Source organism: Otolemur garnettii, unplaced genomic scaffold, assembly GCF_000181295.1.
Source record: "Otolemur garnettii isolate 467f Iridium unplaced genomic scaffold, OtoGar3 scaffold00012, whole genome shotgun sequence".
Taxonomy (NCBI): domain Eukaryota; kingdom Metazoa; phylum Chordata; class Mammalia; order Primates; family Galagidae; genus Otolemur; species Otolemur garnettii.
In genome coordinates this window covers 24,573,504-24,590,165 of record NW_003852407.1, presented here as the reverse complement: position 1 = coordinate 24,590,165, position 16,662 = coordinate 24,573,504, and the positions used below count along the sequence as shown (strand labels likewise).

At 45.8% G+C, this 16,662-nt stretch overlaps 1 protein-coding gene across 5 annotated transcripts in view; it reads right to left on the bottom strand.

The window, feature by feature from the left end:
* KCTD1 (potassium channel tetramerization domain containing 1) overlaps nt 1–16,662 on the bottom strand; it is a 192,636-nt gene that overhangs the window by 5,099 nt on the left and 170,875 nt on the right. For all 5 annotated transcript variants that reach the window (XM_023510260.1, XM_012802024.1, XM_012802025.1 and 2 more), the window contains exon 4: nt 885–1,190. In XM_023510260.1, coding sequence (XP_023366028.1) covers nt 885–1,190 — 306 coding nt within the window. The remainder of the gene's footprint in view (nt 1–884; nt 1,191–16,662) is intronic.

Sequence of the window (16,662 nt, the reverse complement as noted above, 5' to 3'; positions counted from 1 at the left end):
TCTGTCTAAAAAAAAAAAAAACAAATAATCCTAGAGCCCTACGAGGCTCTTCATGACCTGTCCTTGGTCTCTGTTGGCTTGTGTCCCGGCACTCTCTCACTGATTCACTTCTTAAAGCCACATGCTGGCTTTCCTAACAGTCTTTAGGCCAAGCACACACAGAGACATATATTTATTTTTCTGATTCTGAGTCTTGCTCTGTCACCTAGGCTGGAGTGCAGTGGCATGATCATAGCTCTTAATAACCTCAAACACTTGGGCTCAAGCAATCTTCCTGCCTCAGCTTCCCGAGTAGCGACTACAGAAGCCTGCCACCACGTCTAGCTAATTTTCTATTTTGTGTATAGATGGAGTCTTGCTCTTGTTCAGGCTGGTCTTGAACTCCTGACCTTAAGTGATCTAATCCTCCCATCTTGGCCTCCCAAAGTGCTAGGATTATAGGTGTGAGCCACCATGCCCAGCCATGGGCAATGTATTTATGTGGGTTCTTTACTCCCACCCCACTCCCATAATGCAAGTTTTATGAACACAGAACTGTCTTGTTCTTTTTTGTTCTTGTCTCAGGGAGGAGGGGGTAGTCTCACTACATTGCCCAGGCTGGCCTCAGACTCCTGGGCTCAGGCAATCCTCCTGCCTCAGCCTCCTGGTGGCTGAGATTATAGGCACAAGCCACTGTGTCCAGTTGTCTCGTTCTCCGTGTCTCTGGCATTCATCCCAGCACCTGGCACAACTGCAAGTGTTCAGGAAAGATTTGCAGAATGACTGAATGAATGCTATAGGGGGTTATAAATCACCTGCCCAGTATGGGTGTTAGCACGTGAAGCCAAGGTTAAGTAACAGCGTAAGAGTGACATTTGATGCCACATGGTGTATGGCAACACTACCTGGACTGAGTTGAGGTGACAGTAGCCATTTAGTGGAAACCTGATGACGTGCGTTGAGTCGTGATTCCAGCCGGCATTGACTGAGTTACACATCACGTCGCCAATCTCTGGAAACACTTCCTCTATCAAGGATTTGTCACCGCTGAGTGTGATCCTTTCTCCAAGATCTGGGGCCACACGCACCACGAGGCACTCACAAGGCCTGGAAAAGCGACCAGTTTCTCTGTCCTGTTTCCATCTTTCCATCTCCAACAACATGGGCTGAAGCTGAAAATATTTTGCCTCTTCATATAACAAAGTGTAGTCCTAAAAAAAAAAAAAGATATTTCACAGAGCAAAATATAAAGTACCGAACATGGCCACATTTAAGAGGGTGCTTTTTTCAATTCTGTTTTTTCAGTAATCAGATCTGGGCATGCACTGCTCACTTACATGTTTGGGAAGACTCGATTTGCATTCATTCATTAGTGATGGCAAAGGGAACAGAGGGTATTTAGGGGCTTTATATGAGTAAGTCTCATAACCCTCATCACTGCCAGTGAATTAGGAACCATTATTATCCCATTTTGCAGATGCGAAAATCGAGATGTGAAAAGGATTCACCCCAATCTTGTCTCTTTTAGTAGAAAAATGAGTCTGGGTAGGTCAAGTTGGATTTGTGTTGGTGAGAATCCCATTTCTATCCTTTGAGGTGGAACACAGAACTTGATTAAGGTGAGGCATTAGTGTGTCAACATGCACCTTTGTCCAGAAGCCCACAGTCCTGGTCCCCTCCGGTGGCAGCTTCAGAACTAGCTGCAGGAGGGTATGGGGCAGCAAGATGGTGGAAGTGGCTGTAGACGGTGAGCACTGGGCACCTGGAGGACAAGCAGCAGCTTTCCGTTGAATTGGGGTACGGATCTATGATGGTCTGGGGAGGCTGGTGCAGATTTGGAAGGCTAACGCCCCATCCTCCCCCTGCTACCTGTTGGTGTGGTCATCATAAAGTCAGAGAAACAATGTTAAGCTGGATTTCTGGAAGATACAGGGGCAAAAGAGGAAACTAGTCCATTTCGGAAAGTACAGTCAGTCCCCAGTCTGTAGGCCTGTTTTTTTAGCCTTATAAAAAAAAATCTATCGAACCAAAGCAGAAATCTAACAAGCAAGTATTCAAACACACTCATAAGCCACTGAGTGGGAAGACAAAGGCAGATGAGGGGGAGGCGGCACCCTGGGGACAATGCTAACACGTGGGTCAATATTATGTCTAAACGTAGCTATGGTCACAATCATTTCTGGGTGTGAGATAAGTGGATACTTGTCCAGACATGTTGACTGAACGCGTTTTAATCAACTGACACAGACATTTCTGCCTTCCTCCCCTGGGCCATGGCTGGCAGGAGAGCCTCAGTGCCTCAGAGAGGCCCCTGGTGTCCCCAGGGGATGGAGTGTGAGCAGCAGGATGACCAGGGGGGAACTATTTTCATTTTGCACTGAGCTCTTTCGATTGCAAATCAAGCAGCCACAGAAGTAGCAGTATTATTCCAAGCTTCCAGAGAAAACAGTAAGGACAGAGGAGAGTACTTGGGGGCCGCTGGCTCAGCAGCCTACTTTCCATGTTGGAACCTGGGGCCCAGTGGCAGATGCTGGGGTTGACGCCCACCCCAGCAGGAGGGGCTGCCTCTTTATCTGTCCTTCTCCTGGCAACCCCCGCATCACAGGAGCCTTGGGTCCCCACTCCTTTGATAATCTTCCTTGTACATGTTCCTACCCGCTTAGCCTTCTGCCCCACAGGAGATCCTGTTTTGCTGGAAGGAATTGAGAACTAGGCTTAGGTGTGGCCATACTTAAGACAGGGCAGAACTGGGGCCCCCAGCCCAGCCTCAGGGGCAGGAGTGGGGACACTCTGCAGGTGTCTCCTGGGATCTCCAGCACCGGGCTTTGTCCTCCCTGCATTACCCCAGCTGTGAGACACTGACCTAAATACTTTACTTATCAATATGACAGCTCTCAGGGAGATTTAACAACGGCATTGAGAGTTACACAAGCAATAGAAGCAAGAAATTCTGCTACTGCTTTTTATTTTCCTGTGAGATTTAATTACAAATTTTAGCACAAGGAAGGATCTGGACTCTGCTGAAAAGATGCCTTGTCTTTCTGCAGCCATCAAGTCTTTAGATCCTAGAGTACAGGTGTTTAAAGTAGTCTTCTTCACTAACCTTGACCCTGGGGAGGACTCCTTCCCAACATCACTCAGTCTCTGATTGAATGCCCCCAGTGATGGGAAGCTTACTACCTAAGAAAGTTCAGAATACACTTTGCTGGCAACCCTCTTGTAATAGTATCATTACAAAGACCTGAATTTCCCTGTAATACCCACCTATTCTAAGTCTGCCCTCTGGGGTCACAGTGATTTTAATCTCTTGCTGACATGTTAACCCTTCAAACATTTGAGGACAACTGTTACATCTTAACAATATTTAAAGTTGAAAAGACCCAATCTTTTCAACTCTTTCTCATTTGTTAAGATCCTGAGGCGTTTTTCAACATCCAGTGTGTACTTGACTTTGCCTACGTGCTTCCTTCCCACAACCCCGACCAGAACCAAACCCAACACTGGGGACATGATCTCAGGAGTGCCTTGTGCCACCTTCGTTGGGCCAGAGGCCAACCACTTTTCATGCAGCCTGTATTAGTTTCTTCTCGCTTCTGTGACAATCACAAATTTAGTGGCTTAAAACTACACAAATTTATTCTCTTGTAGTTCTTGTCACGGGACATAGCTCAAAGTCTAAAATGGGTTACCAAGGCTGTGTTTTTTGTTTTTTTTTTCTAAAGGCTCTAGGGGAGAATCCTTTTATTAAATGGCCTTGTCCAGCTTTCAGAGGCTGCCCAGGGTCCTTGGCTCCTGGCCTTGGGTCATTTCTGCATCAGCTTCTGTTGCCACACACCTCTCACTTTGCACCTTATTTATAAGGAGTCTTGTGATCACATTGAGCACATTCAGAAAATCCAGGATCATCTCACCATGGCAAGAGCCTTAATTTCATCACATCTGCAAAGTCCCTTCTGTCACTAAGGTGACACACTCATCGCTCCCAAGAATTAGGACACCGACATCTCTGCAGCGGCACTATTCTGCCCACCACGCAGTGCAGCTGTGTTGTCTTTCTTAGCAGTCCCTCGACCTTCTAATTGATGTTTTGCATATAGTTAATCCCTACACTGCTTTCACAAGAGAGGCCATGACCTAGGTGTTTTCTTTCCTTTTTCTTTTTTGAGGCAGGATCATGCTCTGTTGCCCAGGCTGGAGAGCAGTGATGTCATCACAGCTCACGGCAACCTCAAACTCCTGGGCTCAAGTGATCCTCTTGCCTCAGCCTTCCAAGTAGCTGGGACTGCAGGCATGCACCACAACGCCCAGCTGATCCTTCTGTTTTTAGTAGAGACAGGGTCTTATTCCTCCTGCTCAGGCTGGTCTCCAACTCCTGAGCTCCAGGGTCATTCCCCGTCAGCCTCCCACAGTACTAGGATTACAGGTGGGAACTACCACCCTCTGAGGGAACTAGGTCTTCCTCATTCAGCATTTGTGAAAAAATTTTTAAATCATTTATTGTGTGTCTCCCTTTAACTTTCACATCATAGGTTCTGAATTTGTTCCACCTTTTTGGGAAAGCCTGGCTCCTCTCATTCAGGGTTCGGGTTCTGCCTCTCGTTTCTGTGTCAAACTGGACGTCTGTTTCCTGTATGTGAATCTCTTCTTACAGTCCTGAGAAGACTTGGCTAGGCCCGGCCCCTTTGTTCAGGCTGATGATCAGGTAAAGAATTAAGACTCTCAAGTTTGGTTATTCAAGCAGTTATAAAACCTGTAATTCTAAGACCATCCAGCATGATAGTGGCACTTGCTAGGTGTCTTGTTGAAATACCGTGCCAACTCCCCTTTATCCAACTCAAGCAACCGGCACGAATACCACCTACCCTCACCCCTAAAAAAATCAGAGTTTAAACTGGGTGCTCCATGCTGTCAGTCAGTCAACGCTCTGTGCATCACTCCAGCAGCTCCCAGGTGTGGTAGTTTTAAGGGTTATGTGTGTTACTTGAAGTTAAAAATTATGTAGTGAAGTTGAAAAGTGTATTATTGCTATTTAACTAGAATTGTACACTGTATTCACAAAGCTGTTTTATAATACAATGCAACTGTGCTACAATAAGTTTGCCTTTACTTATCTTAATTTACTTTTAATTAGCGTGTTTCAATGTTAATATCAAGTTTATGGTATAGGGTATAGAATTAATTAGGCCTTTTTTTAATAGTAACTCTCAAGCAACTGTAAACAACATTTATTTGGACTCTACCAATCCACAGGGGTGCTGGGTAATGGGGAGATTACTGTATTTGCGGGGGACTCCGAGGGGAATACTGCAGTTCTGGAAGGGTCCCAAGGCTCTGCACTGCCCAGGGATTGTCCTTAACCGTTTAGGACTTCAGCTTCCTCTTCTGTAAAATGAGGGGAGATAACTACATTGAAATTGCTTCTGGCCCTCATATTCTCTGGGTTTATGTCCCTGACAAAGCCCTGATCTATCATGTTGTCTGTTATAACCCAAAGGAATGAGGCTAACAGGACCTGGGGTTAGAAGCCCCCCTGTGCTGACTCTGAGTCCTCGCCACCTTCTTGTCCTCTGAACACCCTGCATTTAATAATCCACTCTGAAGTGTGGCCATGGGAGGAGAGACAGCCTCCCAGTACAATGTTACTGGAATTCATCATTATCTGCTCTTTGAAAGTGAGGGAAATTTCACTGGCCCTTTTTAGACTTTAGGATCTAAAGGATCCTGCTGCGGTTCTTAAGTGGCTCTGAAGGGTGCCCCTGAAGGCCATCCTGCACCGGGGACACGTCTTGGGGATGGCCTTACACGGCTTTAAGCTGCCAGGTGTTCCTTCAATCTCTCCTGGCCATCCTGCTCCATTTCTTCCTCTCCCATGTTGCTCCATCTGGCTTCTAGAATACAGCCACTGTCTGGACTGGGGGAGGCGACAGAGGATAGCTGAGCACACGTGTGCTTCCCCAGCCAGGGCTCACCATGCTGACTCGCCTCTAAGCATTGGCTGGCCCCAGAACAGGAAAGGTCCTTCTCGTTGTGTTACCATTTTCTGCTCGGTTAGGCTCACGCTGGCCATTCATTTTCTTGGCAGGCCCCTTTATGACTGTCTTTCTAGACTTCCTAATACCTGCTTCCAGTCTCGCTCATCAGGAAACTCCAAGCAAAGCAGTCAGGCTAGCAGTGGCTTCCTTTAGAAACCCTGTTCCTTCCTTAAGCAGGATCATTTCATTTTACCATCTAAATCCCATATTTTTCAAAGTTTATTAACCTGCCAGTTCCCTGGCTGCGTGTGTATGTCCTTCAGATCCTTTCTCAATCTTCTGAAATCTTTCCTGAGGCCTTGGTTCTGCTCTGACAATGTCCCTTCTTTGGCTTGTACAAACTCCTGATGATGGGGGCTCTTGTTTTCCAGGTGCTTGAGGGCAAAAGGAAGGCGTTTATAGGGGAGCAGCAGGCTGGCACTAGTTCTGAAGGAAAGGAGTCCAGAGCACCCACTGTTCATCCTTGTGAGTGCTGAGCTTTCAGCAAAGCCACTGAAGAATGTGCCAGATGCTGTCACTGTCCCCCCTCCCCACCCTACCCCATCCATTCTATCTTCTCTGATTAAGTAAGTGTCATCCATATTGCTGGCTTAGCCTTATATCCAGTTAAAGGGAACTGGTTATAGACCTACTACCATGTTTAAATAATTTAAAAATCCTAGAATACATGTTTAAAAAAATTTTTTTTGAGAATTACAATGATTTTTTTGAGATAGAAAAATCAAGATCTCATTTAAAAGAAGAGCTTGCCTAAGACCCTGAAGACAGGTATGTGAACTAAGAAGGTAAATATGGGTAGACTCTAAACTGCAAACACTTTGATTTCTTTTTTTTTTTTGCAGTTTTTTGGCTGGGGCTGGGTTTGAACCTGCCACCTCCAGCATATGGGGCCAGCGCCCTACTCCTTTGAGCTACAGGTGCTGCCCCAACACTTTCAAAACTTCTTGCATTTTCTTTTCTTTTTAGACAGTGTCTTACTCTGTCACCTGGCCTAGAGTGGCATGGTGTCAACTCAGCTCACAGCAATCTCATACTCCTGGGTTCAAGCAATCTTCCTGCCTTAGCTTCCTGGGTAGCTGGGACCACGGGCACCAGTTGGCTAATTTGTCTATTTTTAGTAGAGACGGGGTCTCACTTTGCTCAGACTAGTCTCGAACTTCTGAGCTCAAGTGATCCTCCCACCTTGGCCTCCCAAATGCTAGGATTACAAGCATGAGTCATCGCACTCAGACCTTCAAAATTCATTTCTTTGATTAAATATTTTCCCTAGAGGGAAGAAAATGATATATATAGCGTATCAGTTTTCTATTGCTGTTGTAAGAAATTACTACAAATTTGGTGGCTTAAAACAACACAGATTTATTCTCATAGAGTTCTTGAAGTCAGAGGTCTGAAATGGAGCTCACTGGCATGAAATCCAGTGCTGGCAAGGATGCTTTCCCTCTGGAGCCTCCAGAGACACATCCATTTCCTTGGCTTTTACCTTCCAGAAGCTGTTGGAATTCTTCGGCCGTGGCCAGCAATCACATCACTTCCTTCCACACATCTGCTTCTCTAACTCCTTCTCTCCTGCCTCCCTCTTCTAAGGACCCTGTGATTACATAGGGCCCACTTGGATTACCCGGGATAGTCTCCGCATCTCAAGACCCTTAACTTAATCACATGTGCAAAGTCCTTTTGCCAATAATACTGGCAACATATCCACACGTCATGGGGATTGGGTCTTGGGGGCCAGTACTCAGCTTACATTCACAGCTACTAGTCCACAAAACAAGTCAAAGGCTTATTTACCTCCTAATGTACCTGAGGGTTAACAGAGCACAGGCAGTCCCCGAGTTACAAACATCTGGTTTATGTATAACTTGCACTTAAAAAAGCAGAGTATTACAGCAAGTCCCCATGTTACAAACATCCAACTGACGTATGACTCGCACTTATGAACAGAGGCTATTCCAGGTAATAGGCAAATGTACCTGTTCCAACTTACACACAAATTCAAGGTAAGAACACACCTACAGAACCTGCCTTGTTCGTAACCTGGGGACTGCCTGTAGCTGACAGTTGCGTACACCGAAAGGGCAACTCAACTTCAACCCGCTGAGGAGTGCTCCTCTGGGGGATCCCTCCATTGCCCCTGACAGCCTGGCAGCTCTTCTCATACCCAGGCTCAGGACAGTGGGACCCTGCTCTCAGGATTCTCCAGCAGTGCACAGTCCCCACTAGCCAGGGGGCCTGTGTATCAAAGGTACTACCCGCAAAGCCGTAAGAAAATGGGAGGAAACAAGAGGATTTTATATTTATCTTTCCAAGAGCATCCATGTAATAGTCATCTTAAGAAAAAACAGATTTGGCTGGGCGCCTGTAGCTCAGTGGTTAGGGTGCTGGCCACATGCACTGGGGCTGGTGGGTTCAAACCTGGCCCGGGCTGCTAAAACAAACAAACAAATAGCCAGGTGTTGTGGTGGGCACCTGTAGTCCCAGCTACTATGGAGGCTGAGGCAAGAGAATCCCTTGAGCCCAAGAGTTGGAGATTGCTATGAGCTATGATGCCACCCACTCTACTGAGGATGACAAAGTGAGACTGCCTCAAAAAAAAAAAAAAAAAAAAAAGAAAGAAAAGAAAAAAGAAAAAGACAGATTTCTGCAGGATTTACTTTGATTTTAAAGATTTTTTTTCCCTTATTTTTGTGGGGAGGTTGGATGACCACCATAGTTTTTTCAGTGTTTGAGGCCTCTAAAACTCTTAATTGTCCATGCTCAAAATGTTTCCTTGAGCTGGCATTCTTTCTTTTCTTTAAAGCCTGGAGAGATTGGCCCACCTCATCCTTTTCCCCGCCTGCTATTTGCTACTTCTTGTCAGGAGGTCCCCTCCCCGTCCAGGGACACTGGCTTCTAGCTTCTCCCAAGTACACTTGTTTTCCTGGAGCAAGGACATTCAGCCTAAGATTTATTCTGATGGCCATTAAAGGAAATGAAAGAAGCAGAAAATTGTCCCTTCTCTGTCCTGCCACTGGCTCCACACCCATCCTACAGATCTCACATAAGAAGACTGAAGTACACACAGGTGACGTCAGGGGGCCCATGGCAGGACTGAATGTGGGTCCATCTGCATTCAGATGCAACACATGGGCCTAGCAAGTCATACGGACCCTGTGCTGAAGGAGAGACCTGATGTAAGGGGTATAGTGTGGGGGAGGCAGAGAGGTGATCCAAGATGCTACCGGGCAGGACCTGGCTGCTCTGCCTCTGGGGGAATGCCCTTGGGAGGAAAGAAATGGGCACAGGCAGAAGCACCAGGCTGCACCAGTCTCTGGATCAGGAAAGACAATCTTGGCGGCAGCATCTGAGACCATGGGCAGGGCACCTCAGTGGGTCCTGCAGAAGAAACTCCTTGGGGGCCTCCCAGCTCACCACTCTGCCTCCTCTGGTAAAGGGTTCAGCCCACAGGAGTGAGTGCGCAGAAGCCCCGTCTGTGTGGCAACACTGATTGGCTAATAAGCAGGCATGGGAGCCAAGTTGAGCCAGTTAGATGGTGTCTCTGTAGGAGCGAGGACTGGGAAGGGGCCCTGGGCCTTGCTGGGGCAGATGACAATAGTCTGGGTGTTTCCCTGAGAGACGCTTCCACTAATTTCTATGAGATGAACTAGTACCCTCCTCACGCAATCCTCCTTTTCCTTCTTCCTTAAGCTGGACTGCTGGTTCTCAAGTGGGAGTGATTTTAACACTAGGGGGCACATTGCAATGTCTGGAGATAGTCTTCTTTTTTTAAACTTTATTTCAGGTTAATGTGAGGGTACAACTAGGTTATAATATTGCATCTGTTAGGTAGAGACACTTTTGTAGTTGTGTCCTGCACCCAAAACATGTGACATACACACTTACATCGTGCCCATTAAGTGGGGACATACCAGTCCCCTCCCCTCGCCTTCCTCCCTCATACCCCAACTTGGACTGCATTGAGTTTTTCTCTTATGGGGGCATGTATTCGATTGTCCACTGGCTTCATATTACTATTGAGTGCATTGGATATTTGTTTTTCCATCGTTGTGATACTTTACTAAGAGTGTGTTTCAACTCCATCCAGGTTAACACAAAAGACGTAAAGTCACCGTCTTTTTATGGCTGAACAGTATTCCATGGTGCACTTTACCACAGCTTGGTTGCTGCAACTGCAAGGAGGTGCTACTCGCATATAGGGGGGAGAGGCCAGGCTGCTGAAAACCCTACACTGCACAGGACAGCCCCCACTGCCACCAGCATCATTTGACCCAAAATGTTAATAGTACCAAGACTGAGAAACTCTGAGCTTGACAGTGACACTTTTGTTGCAGCCTAAGGAATATACAACTCACCCTGACTGAACTGTCAGTCTTAACAGCATTAGTGGTGGTTCAACCCCATAATGTTTGCTAATGTGATGTAATACGAAGCATAGATATCACTTGAGATGTGGTCTCCCTAACTTAAACCTATCAAGACTTCAGATACAACTTCTGGTTTACAGGAAATCAGGGAAGAGATTAATGAATTATCTCCTTTTTTTCTTTTGGAGACAGGGTCTCACTCTGTTGCCCAGCTGGAGGACAGTGATGCAATCATAGTTCACTGTAGCCTCAAACTCCTGGGCTCAAGGGATCATCCTGCCTCAGCCTCCCAAGTAGCTGGGATTACAGGTGCATATCACCACAGTTGGCGAATGAATGAAACTACATTTGACAAGACAACCAGATAAATTTAGATGCTGGAACATTTTATGGGGCAAGTGGCCTGGTCTTTTCAGCAAGTCAGTATGGAATCATACTAGATAGTAAAAGGCTGACATGACATACCCTAATTCAATATGTGGCCAGATATTGTCTTAGAAAAACCACCTATAAAGAATACTTTGGGATCAAGCAGGGAAATCTGAATACACTTCTGGTATTAGAGGATATGAAATTTTTGTCAAATAGACTAGTACAGATTATTGTCCAAGTTAAGCACAGAAAAAGAACTAGAAGACCACTTACTAAAGTTTTACCACTGGCAATCTGAGTGGTGAGAATATACTCTTCAGTTTTGTTTGTTTTTTTTTGGTTTGTCTATATTTTCACATTTTCTACAGTATCTTTTATAAATTAAAACTTTATTAAAAATAATGAATACATTTTGAGCATTCCCAGATATAGGTGAGTGGGGGCTGCCTGCTAGCCAATTTATCTCTGGTTAGGATTGGTAGACATTCATATAAAGAGATCACAAAAGATATGAGCAGCAAGGGACACTTACCAAAGATTTTAAAAGCAAAAAGAAAGAGAAAGAGAGAGAAAGAAAGAGATATATAGTTTGCTATTAAAAAAAAAAAAAAAAGGACCAGCGCTCTCCACGGCACACTCCTGTGTTTCTATGAATTGCAGCCCTGGTGCGTGGATGTGTATGTTCATATCCAGGGAGGAAAGCAACAATGAACAAATCAATGTGATTGGGGGAGGGAAGAGCTAAGGGAAGAGGGACACTTAAAATCCACAATTAAACACTACAGAGAAGTTCTGTGATCACGTATCTAGAGGACAGATTTCAGTGGCTTTCAGGGGGAACCAAGGCAAAAAAACAGCTGCCACTTACATGGTGTTCTAAAATGTGAAATTATCTACATTGTTAAGTGGGTATCTAGCTCGGACAGCACATTTGTGGAATGAGATTTTAAGGGACGTAGGAGGCTGTGATTTCAAGATTTCATGCACTTTCTTACCCAGCATTAAATGGCTAGAGAGAAGCAGGTAATCAATAAATATTCTCCCTAGCAAATCCTTGAAAGAGATTCCTTCCACATGCATAAAACTGTGTCCCTTTCCGAAGGTCAGGAGGAAACCTCTGGGAAGGAAGAGAGCACCTGTAGTCCAGCTGAGGACACGCAGCCTGAAGCTCCTACGGGTTTGGGATTTGCATTGACTGAACCTGCTGGTGCAGTACCGTCCTCGGCCACCAGAGCCAGGTGACCACCTCACTTTCCGTGCACTCTTCTGCTCCTCCCAGGTTTCAGAACACCCTGTGCTGTAATTTATGGGCTGTCACCCAGAGGTTCTGCAGGAAGGGTTTTGAGGCCCTGGGATATGTGAGTTTCATTTGACAAGCCCTTTTTTTTCTCCCTAAGCCCGGGCTACAGCTAAATCCTTGGCCAATTAAAGGGTGTGTTCTGCATTTCAATTGATGAATAGCAGTTCTCTGAGGGCTCTAGAAGCACATGTCCCAGTCCTAGGCAGAAGTGACTGAGTCCTCAAGTGACGGTCGTATGGCATCGGCCATCGCTGAACTCCATGCAGAAGTTTTGCCCTCCCCGGCATCTCACCTGAATGCTCTAAGAGGAAAAATAATGCTTACTGTTTAGGTTAATGTGCTGGGGGTTAAACCAAAGCATATGCTTAGAGTACCTAGCTTCTGGTCTCCTGAAGCTTTTTTGAACCCCCTTCTTTTGTATTTAAATTAATTAATATGAAGCAATAATTGTGTGCCCAGCACATAATGTCCTCTTGAAAAACATAAAAATGTCCCTGCCTGCCAGAACCTTACAATACAGCAAAGAAGTCAAAATATATGTATACACCCAAAATAGCCAGAGTCCAAATACAAGAAAGTGTACGACCAGGTTTTAGTTTAACTGGTATGAACCACAGTCTAGTTTGAATGTGAGACTTGCGCCACTCATCTGTTGATCCATCCACGCATTTATTCACTCAGGCCACAGGCATCTACGTGCTTAATGTGTGGCAGGTGCTGAGCTCCAACAGCTCTCCCCCACCTCTCTGTCTCGCCCATTTTTCCCTCTGCAGAGGCAGTAAAGGAGAAGAAGAATCACTTTCCTGGCCCCCCCCTTTGAAGCCTGGAGGGGCTTGGTTATGGCCAAGGAACAACAAAGAGAAAGTCTTCCTGAAGCCCCCAGAAGACCCTCTGCCAAAGACAGAGTATTCTGAGTTCACAGCCCTTTGCCCCCTTTCCCTGCCTTGAATGAGGACATGATGCCTGGAATTGTGGCTGTCACCCTGGGACCCGGAGACGATAGGTGTGAGGCTAGAATGTCAACACCAAGGATGGCAAAACAAAAAGACAGAGTGCTGGTCCTCGCTAACATCACTGATACCTCTGCCAGCAGCCACGGCCTCTGACTTCTCGAGTGAGAAAGACAATCTCTATGAGTTGAAGCCTCTGTTAACTCTGTGCTGACTCTTATACAGCTGGGTATATGGTATATATGTTATATCTCTAAACAACAGAGACAGATGGTAACAAATGTACTGTGTGTGACCACGGAGAATCAGGGTCACAGGCAAACCTAAGCTAGACCTGGCTGGGAAGGCTGGCTGAGGGGACATGATCAATTGGATAAACCCTGAATTTAAATAAAGACTGGGGAAGAGCAGAGGAAAGACTGACAGAAGTACAGAGGGGCTGTCCTGAGCGGGTAAGAGGATGGCATCTGAGGAACTAGAAGTCCTGTAGGGCAGGTGTCTAGGGCAGTAGTTGGTGGGGCCAGCAGGGGCCAGAGAGTGTTCTGGGCTGTGTGGACTCGGATAAGGATGTAGTGCTTTGCTCCAGGAAAAACAGGAGGGGTCTGGAGAGTTTCAAGAAGGCGCAAGTCATCCTTTTTGAACAGTGTCACTTGGTTAGGATGGGAGATGGGGGAGGCAAAGGGGTCGGTGGGTATGGCAGTCGAAGAGGAACGGGGATGCTGGTGGTGATGGGCTGTTCTGTACCTTGCCTGTACCAATGCCAATATCCAGGTAGTGAAGTTGCACTATAATTATGCAAGATATTACAGGGGGGAAATGGGTAACACAGGACCTCTCTATTATTTCTTACAACTGTATGCAAATCTAATCTATAATGATCTCAAAATAAAAAGTTTAATTTAAAAAGTGTTTCCTGGTTGGGCATGGTGGCTCACACCTATAATCTCAGCATTTTAGAAGGCCAAGGCAGGAGGATCACTTGAGGCCAGGAGTTTGAGACCAGCCTCGGTAATATAGTGAGAACTCATCTCTATAAAAAAAAAGCAGGTGGGCGTGGTAGTGAGGGTGGTCAGGAGGCAGAGTAGAGGACAGCTGGATTCTGGGAGATGGAGGTTGCAGTGAGCTGTGATCACACCACTGCACTCTAGTCTGGGCAATAGCGTGAGACCCTATCTCTGTCACACACCCACGAAAACATCTCCTGGTTCCAATACTGAAAGTGCATCAAAGATGGGTGAAGGTGGGAGAGGGGAGAACAATTTGAGGCCACTCAGAGTAGTCCAAAAAACTGCTGAGCCTTGAGCTAGGGAGGTGGGATGAGCGCGGTGGCTGGATTCCAGAGGCATCCAGGAGATAAAATGGCAGACGCACTGACAGATATGTGGGAGGTGAAAAAGAGGAAAAAGTCCAGAAGGACTCCCAGGTTCTTGCCCTGAGCAAGTAGGTGGATTCTGGCATGTTTTGCAGAGACAGGATACAAAGGCAGAGAGGCAGGTTTTGTGTGTGGTGCAGGCAGTGGGGGTGAGAGGGGAGACGGGCAGGCTGAGCTCATTTGGGGCCAGCTTAAGGTTAAGGAGCCAGTGAACTCTCTAGGCAGAGATTCTGAGTGGGCATTTGGAAATGCAATCACCTAGAAATAAGGTGATTTCAGTATTGCACTAAGTCTTTTTTCCAGATGAAGTTCAGGTTATATATAACTTAGCAAAAACTACAATGAAATCCTATGGCTGTTTCCCTTATGATAATTTGACTTCTTTTTTTACAGAAATTTATTTTATTGTTTTATGTTATTACCTAAGTAATATGCAGATGTGTGCTCATTATAAACAACAACAAAAAAATAGTAACTTGTTTTTTCTTCTTTTTTAGCGACATAGTCTTACTTTGTTGCCCTTGGTAGAGAACCGTGGCATCACAGCTCACAGCAACCTGAGGCTCAGTGATCCTCTTGCTGACTAGGCAACATCTGATGTTGGTGTCTCCAGGTTGGACAAGTGACTGTCACTGCTGGAGTCTGAGCAGGGATGTGGCCCTTTCCCCAGCTCTATGTGAGCCCCCTGCTTTCTAGGGGGGCCTGACTTTCTCCCTCACTTTCTGTCCCTCCTACACCTAGTGTGGGATGTGGGCCTACAACACCCCCAGGTGGCCTCTGGGCTGCTGTTTAGACCAGTCAATTGTTTCTGGGTTGTGTCTGAGTTCAGACTAAGGCTGGAGGTAGAGACCTTACCTTAGCCCTGGGCCTGTGGGGTTGTTCTCTAATTCAGCTATTATCTGAAAGCCCTGGATACAGTCCTCACTCAAATTAATAAAGAAGTATGAAGAAAAACGCAGGGAAGAGATTCAAAAGTTGGCATGCAAAGAAAAAGCAGCACATGGAAAGTGACCCTTGAGAACCCTTTAAGAAGTCAGCACATTGGAAACAGCTTCTCAGTACACAGCCCCTCCTGAGCTGGAGGAGACCTTCACTGATGAAGCTGCTGACTTGGATGTTGCCCAAGCCAGGGCCATCGGTCTTCAGACCCTGGGATCATGCCTGGTGCGGTGAGAGGTACGCTCCTGAGAGGGCCCTGGCAACTGGCCTTGGCTGGGGAGCAGTGGGCTCCGCACCTTCCCCAGGCTCACTCCAGGACTGAGGAGGGGGCCCCCATTGGCTGCAGCGATTTTTCTCTCTCTTGTGTTCTCATTTCCCTGCCAAATGCATACAGCTGTTTTCATGTATTAAATAAAACAAGTGTGTGCACAACGCGGCTCTTCTGTACTCTTTTCCATCTGGCTAATACTCCTTGGCACACGCCCCGCCCCACTGTTCAAAATCCTGAAGGAGAGGATGGAGAAAAGGGCAAGAGGGCCCTAAATCCCTTGTTAACTTCTGTCCTACTCTTCTGGATCTTCTCCTAGGCCTGTATATACGCACACGTACATGAGTTTTCAAATAATCGGGAACACACTATACATAGAGTTCTGAAGCTTAATATTTTCAAAAAATAAAATGTTGGTGATTTTTGTCCCCACCCCATCATACATCAACAGCTACGAACCTGTCACAGCCCTAAACTGTACTATGGGATGGATCCTCTATAATATCGTAACCATCAGCCATCTTTGAACTTTGTCTTTCAGTCGTGTCCTATTTTCACTATTATAAACATGACTCATTAACGCTGTATATCCCCACATAGTTACGTGAATATTTCTAGAAGAAAAATTAATAGATATAGAATTGCTAGATCAAAGCGTATACATATTTGAACCTTTAACAGCTACTGCTGAACTGCCCTCCAAAAACGTTCAGTGATTTTCACTCCCAACCACACTGTCTGCTCCCCAACATTGTATGTTATCAATCTTTTTAATTTTTGCCAATCTAATGGATAAAAAGGAGTGTCTTGTTTTGTTTTTGTTTCTTTGACACTAAAGAGATCGAATGTCTTTTCAAATGCTTATTGGCAATTTCTATATTTTCTTCTGGACAATATTCTTTATAGCTGTAAAAATTTCCCACTGGGTTGCTGAGATTTTCTTCCAGATATTTAGGTGCTTTTTAAAAGGTGACTATTAGTGTTTTGTTGCAAATACAATAAAACCTCCACAGCTGACCACCTCCCTACATTGACCATCTCCTTAAGTTGACCTAATTTCCATAGACCAGACATGCACCACCTGTA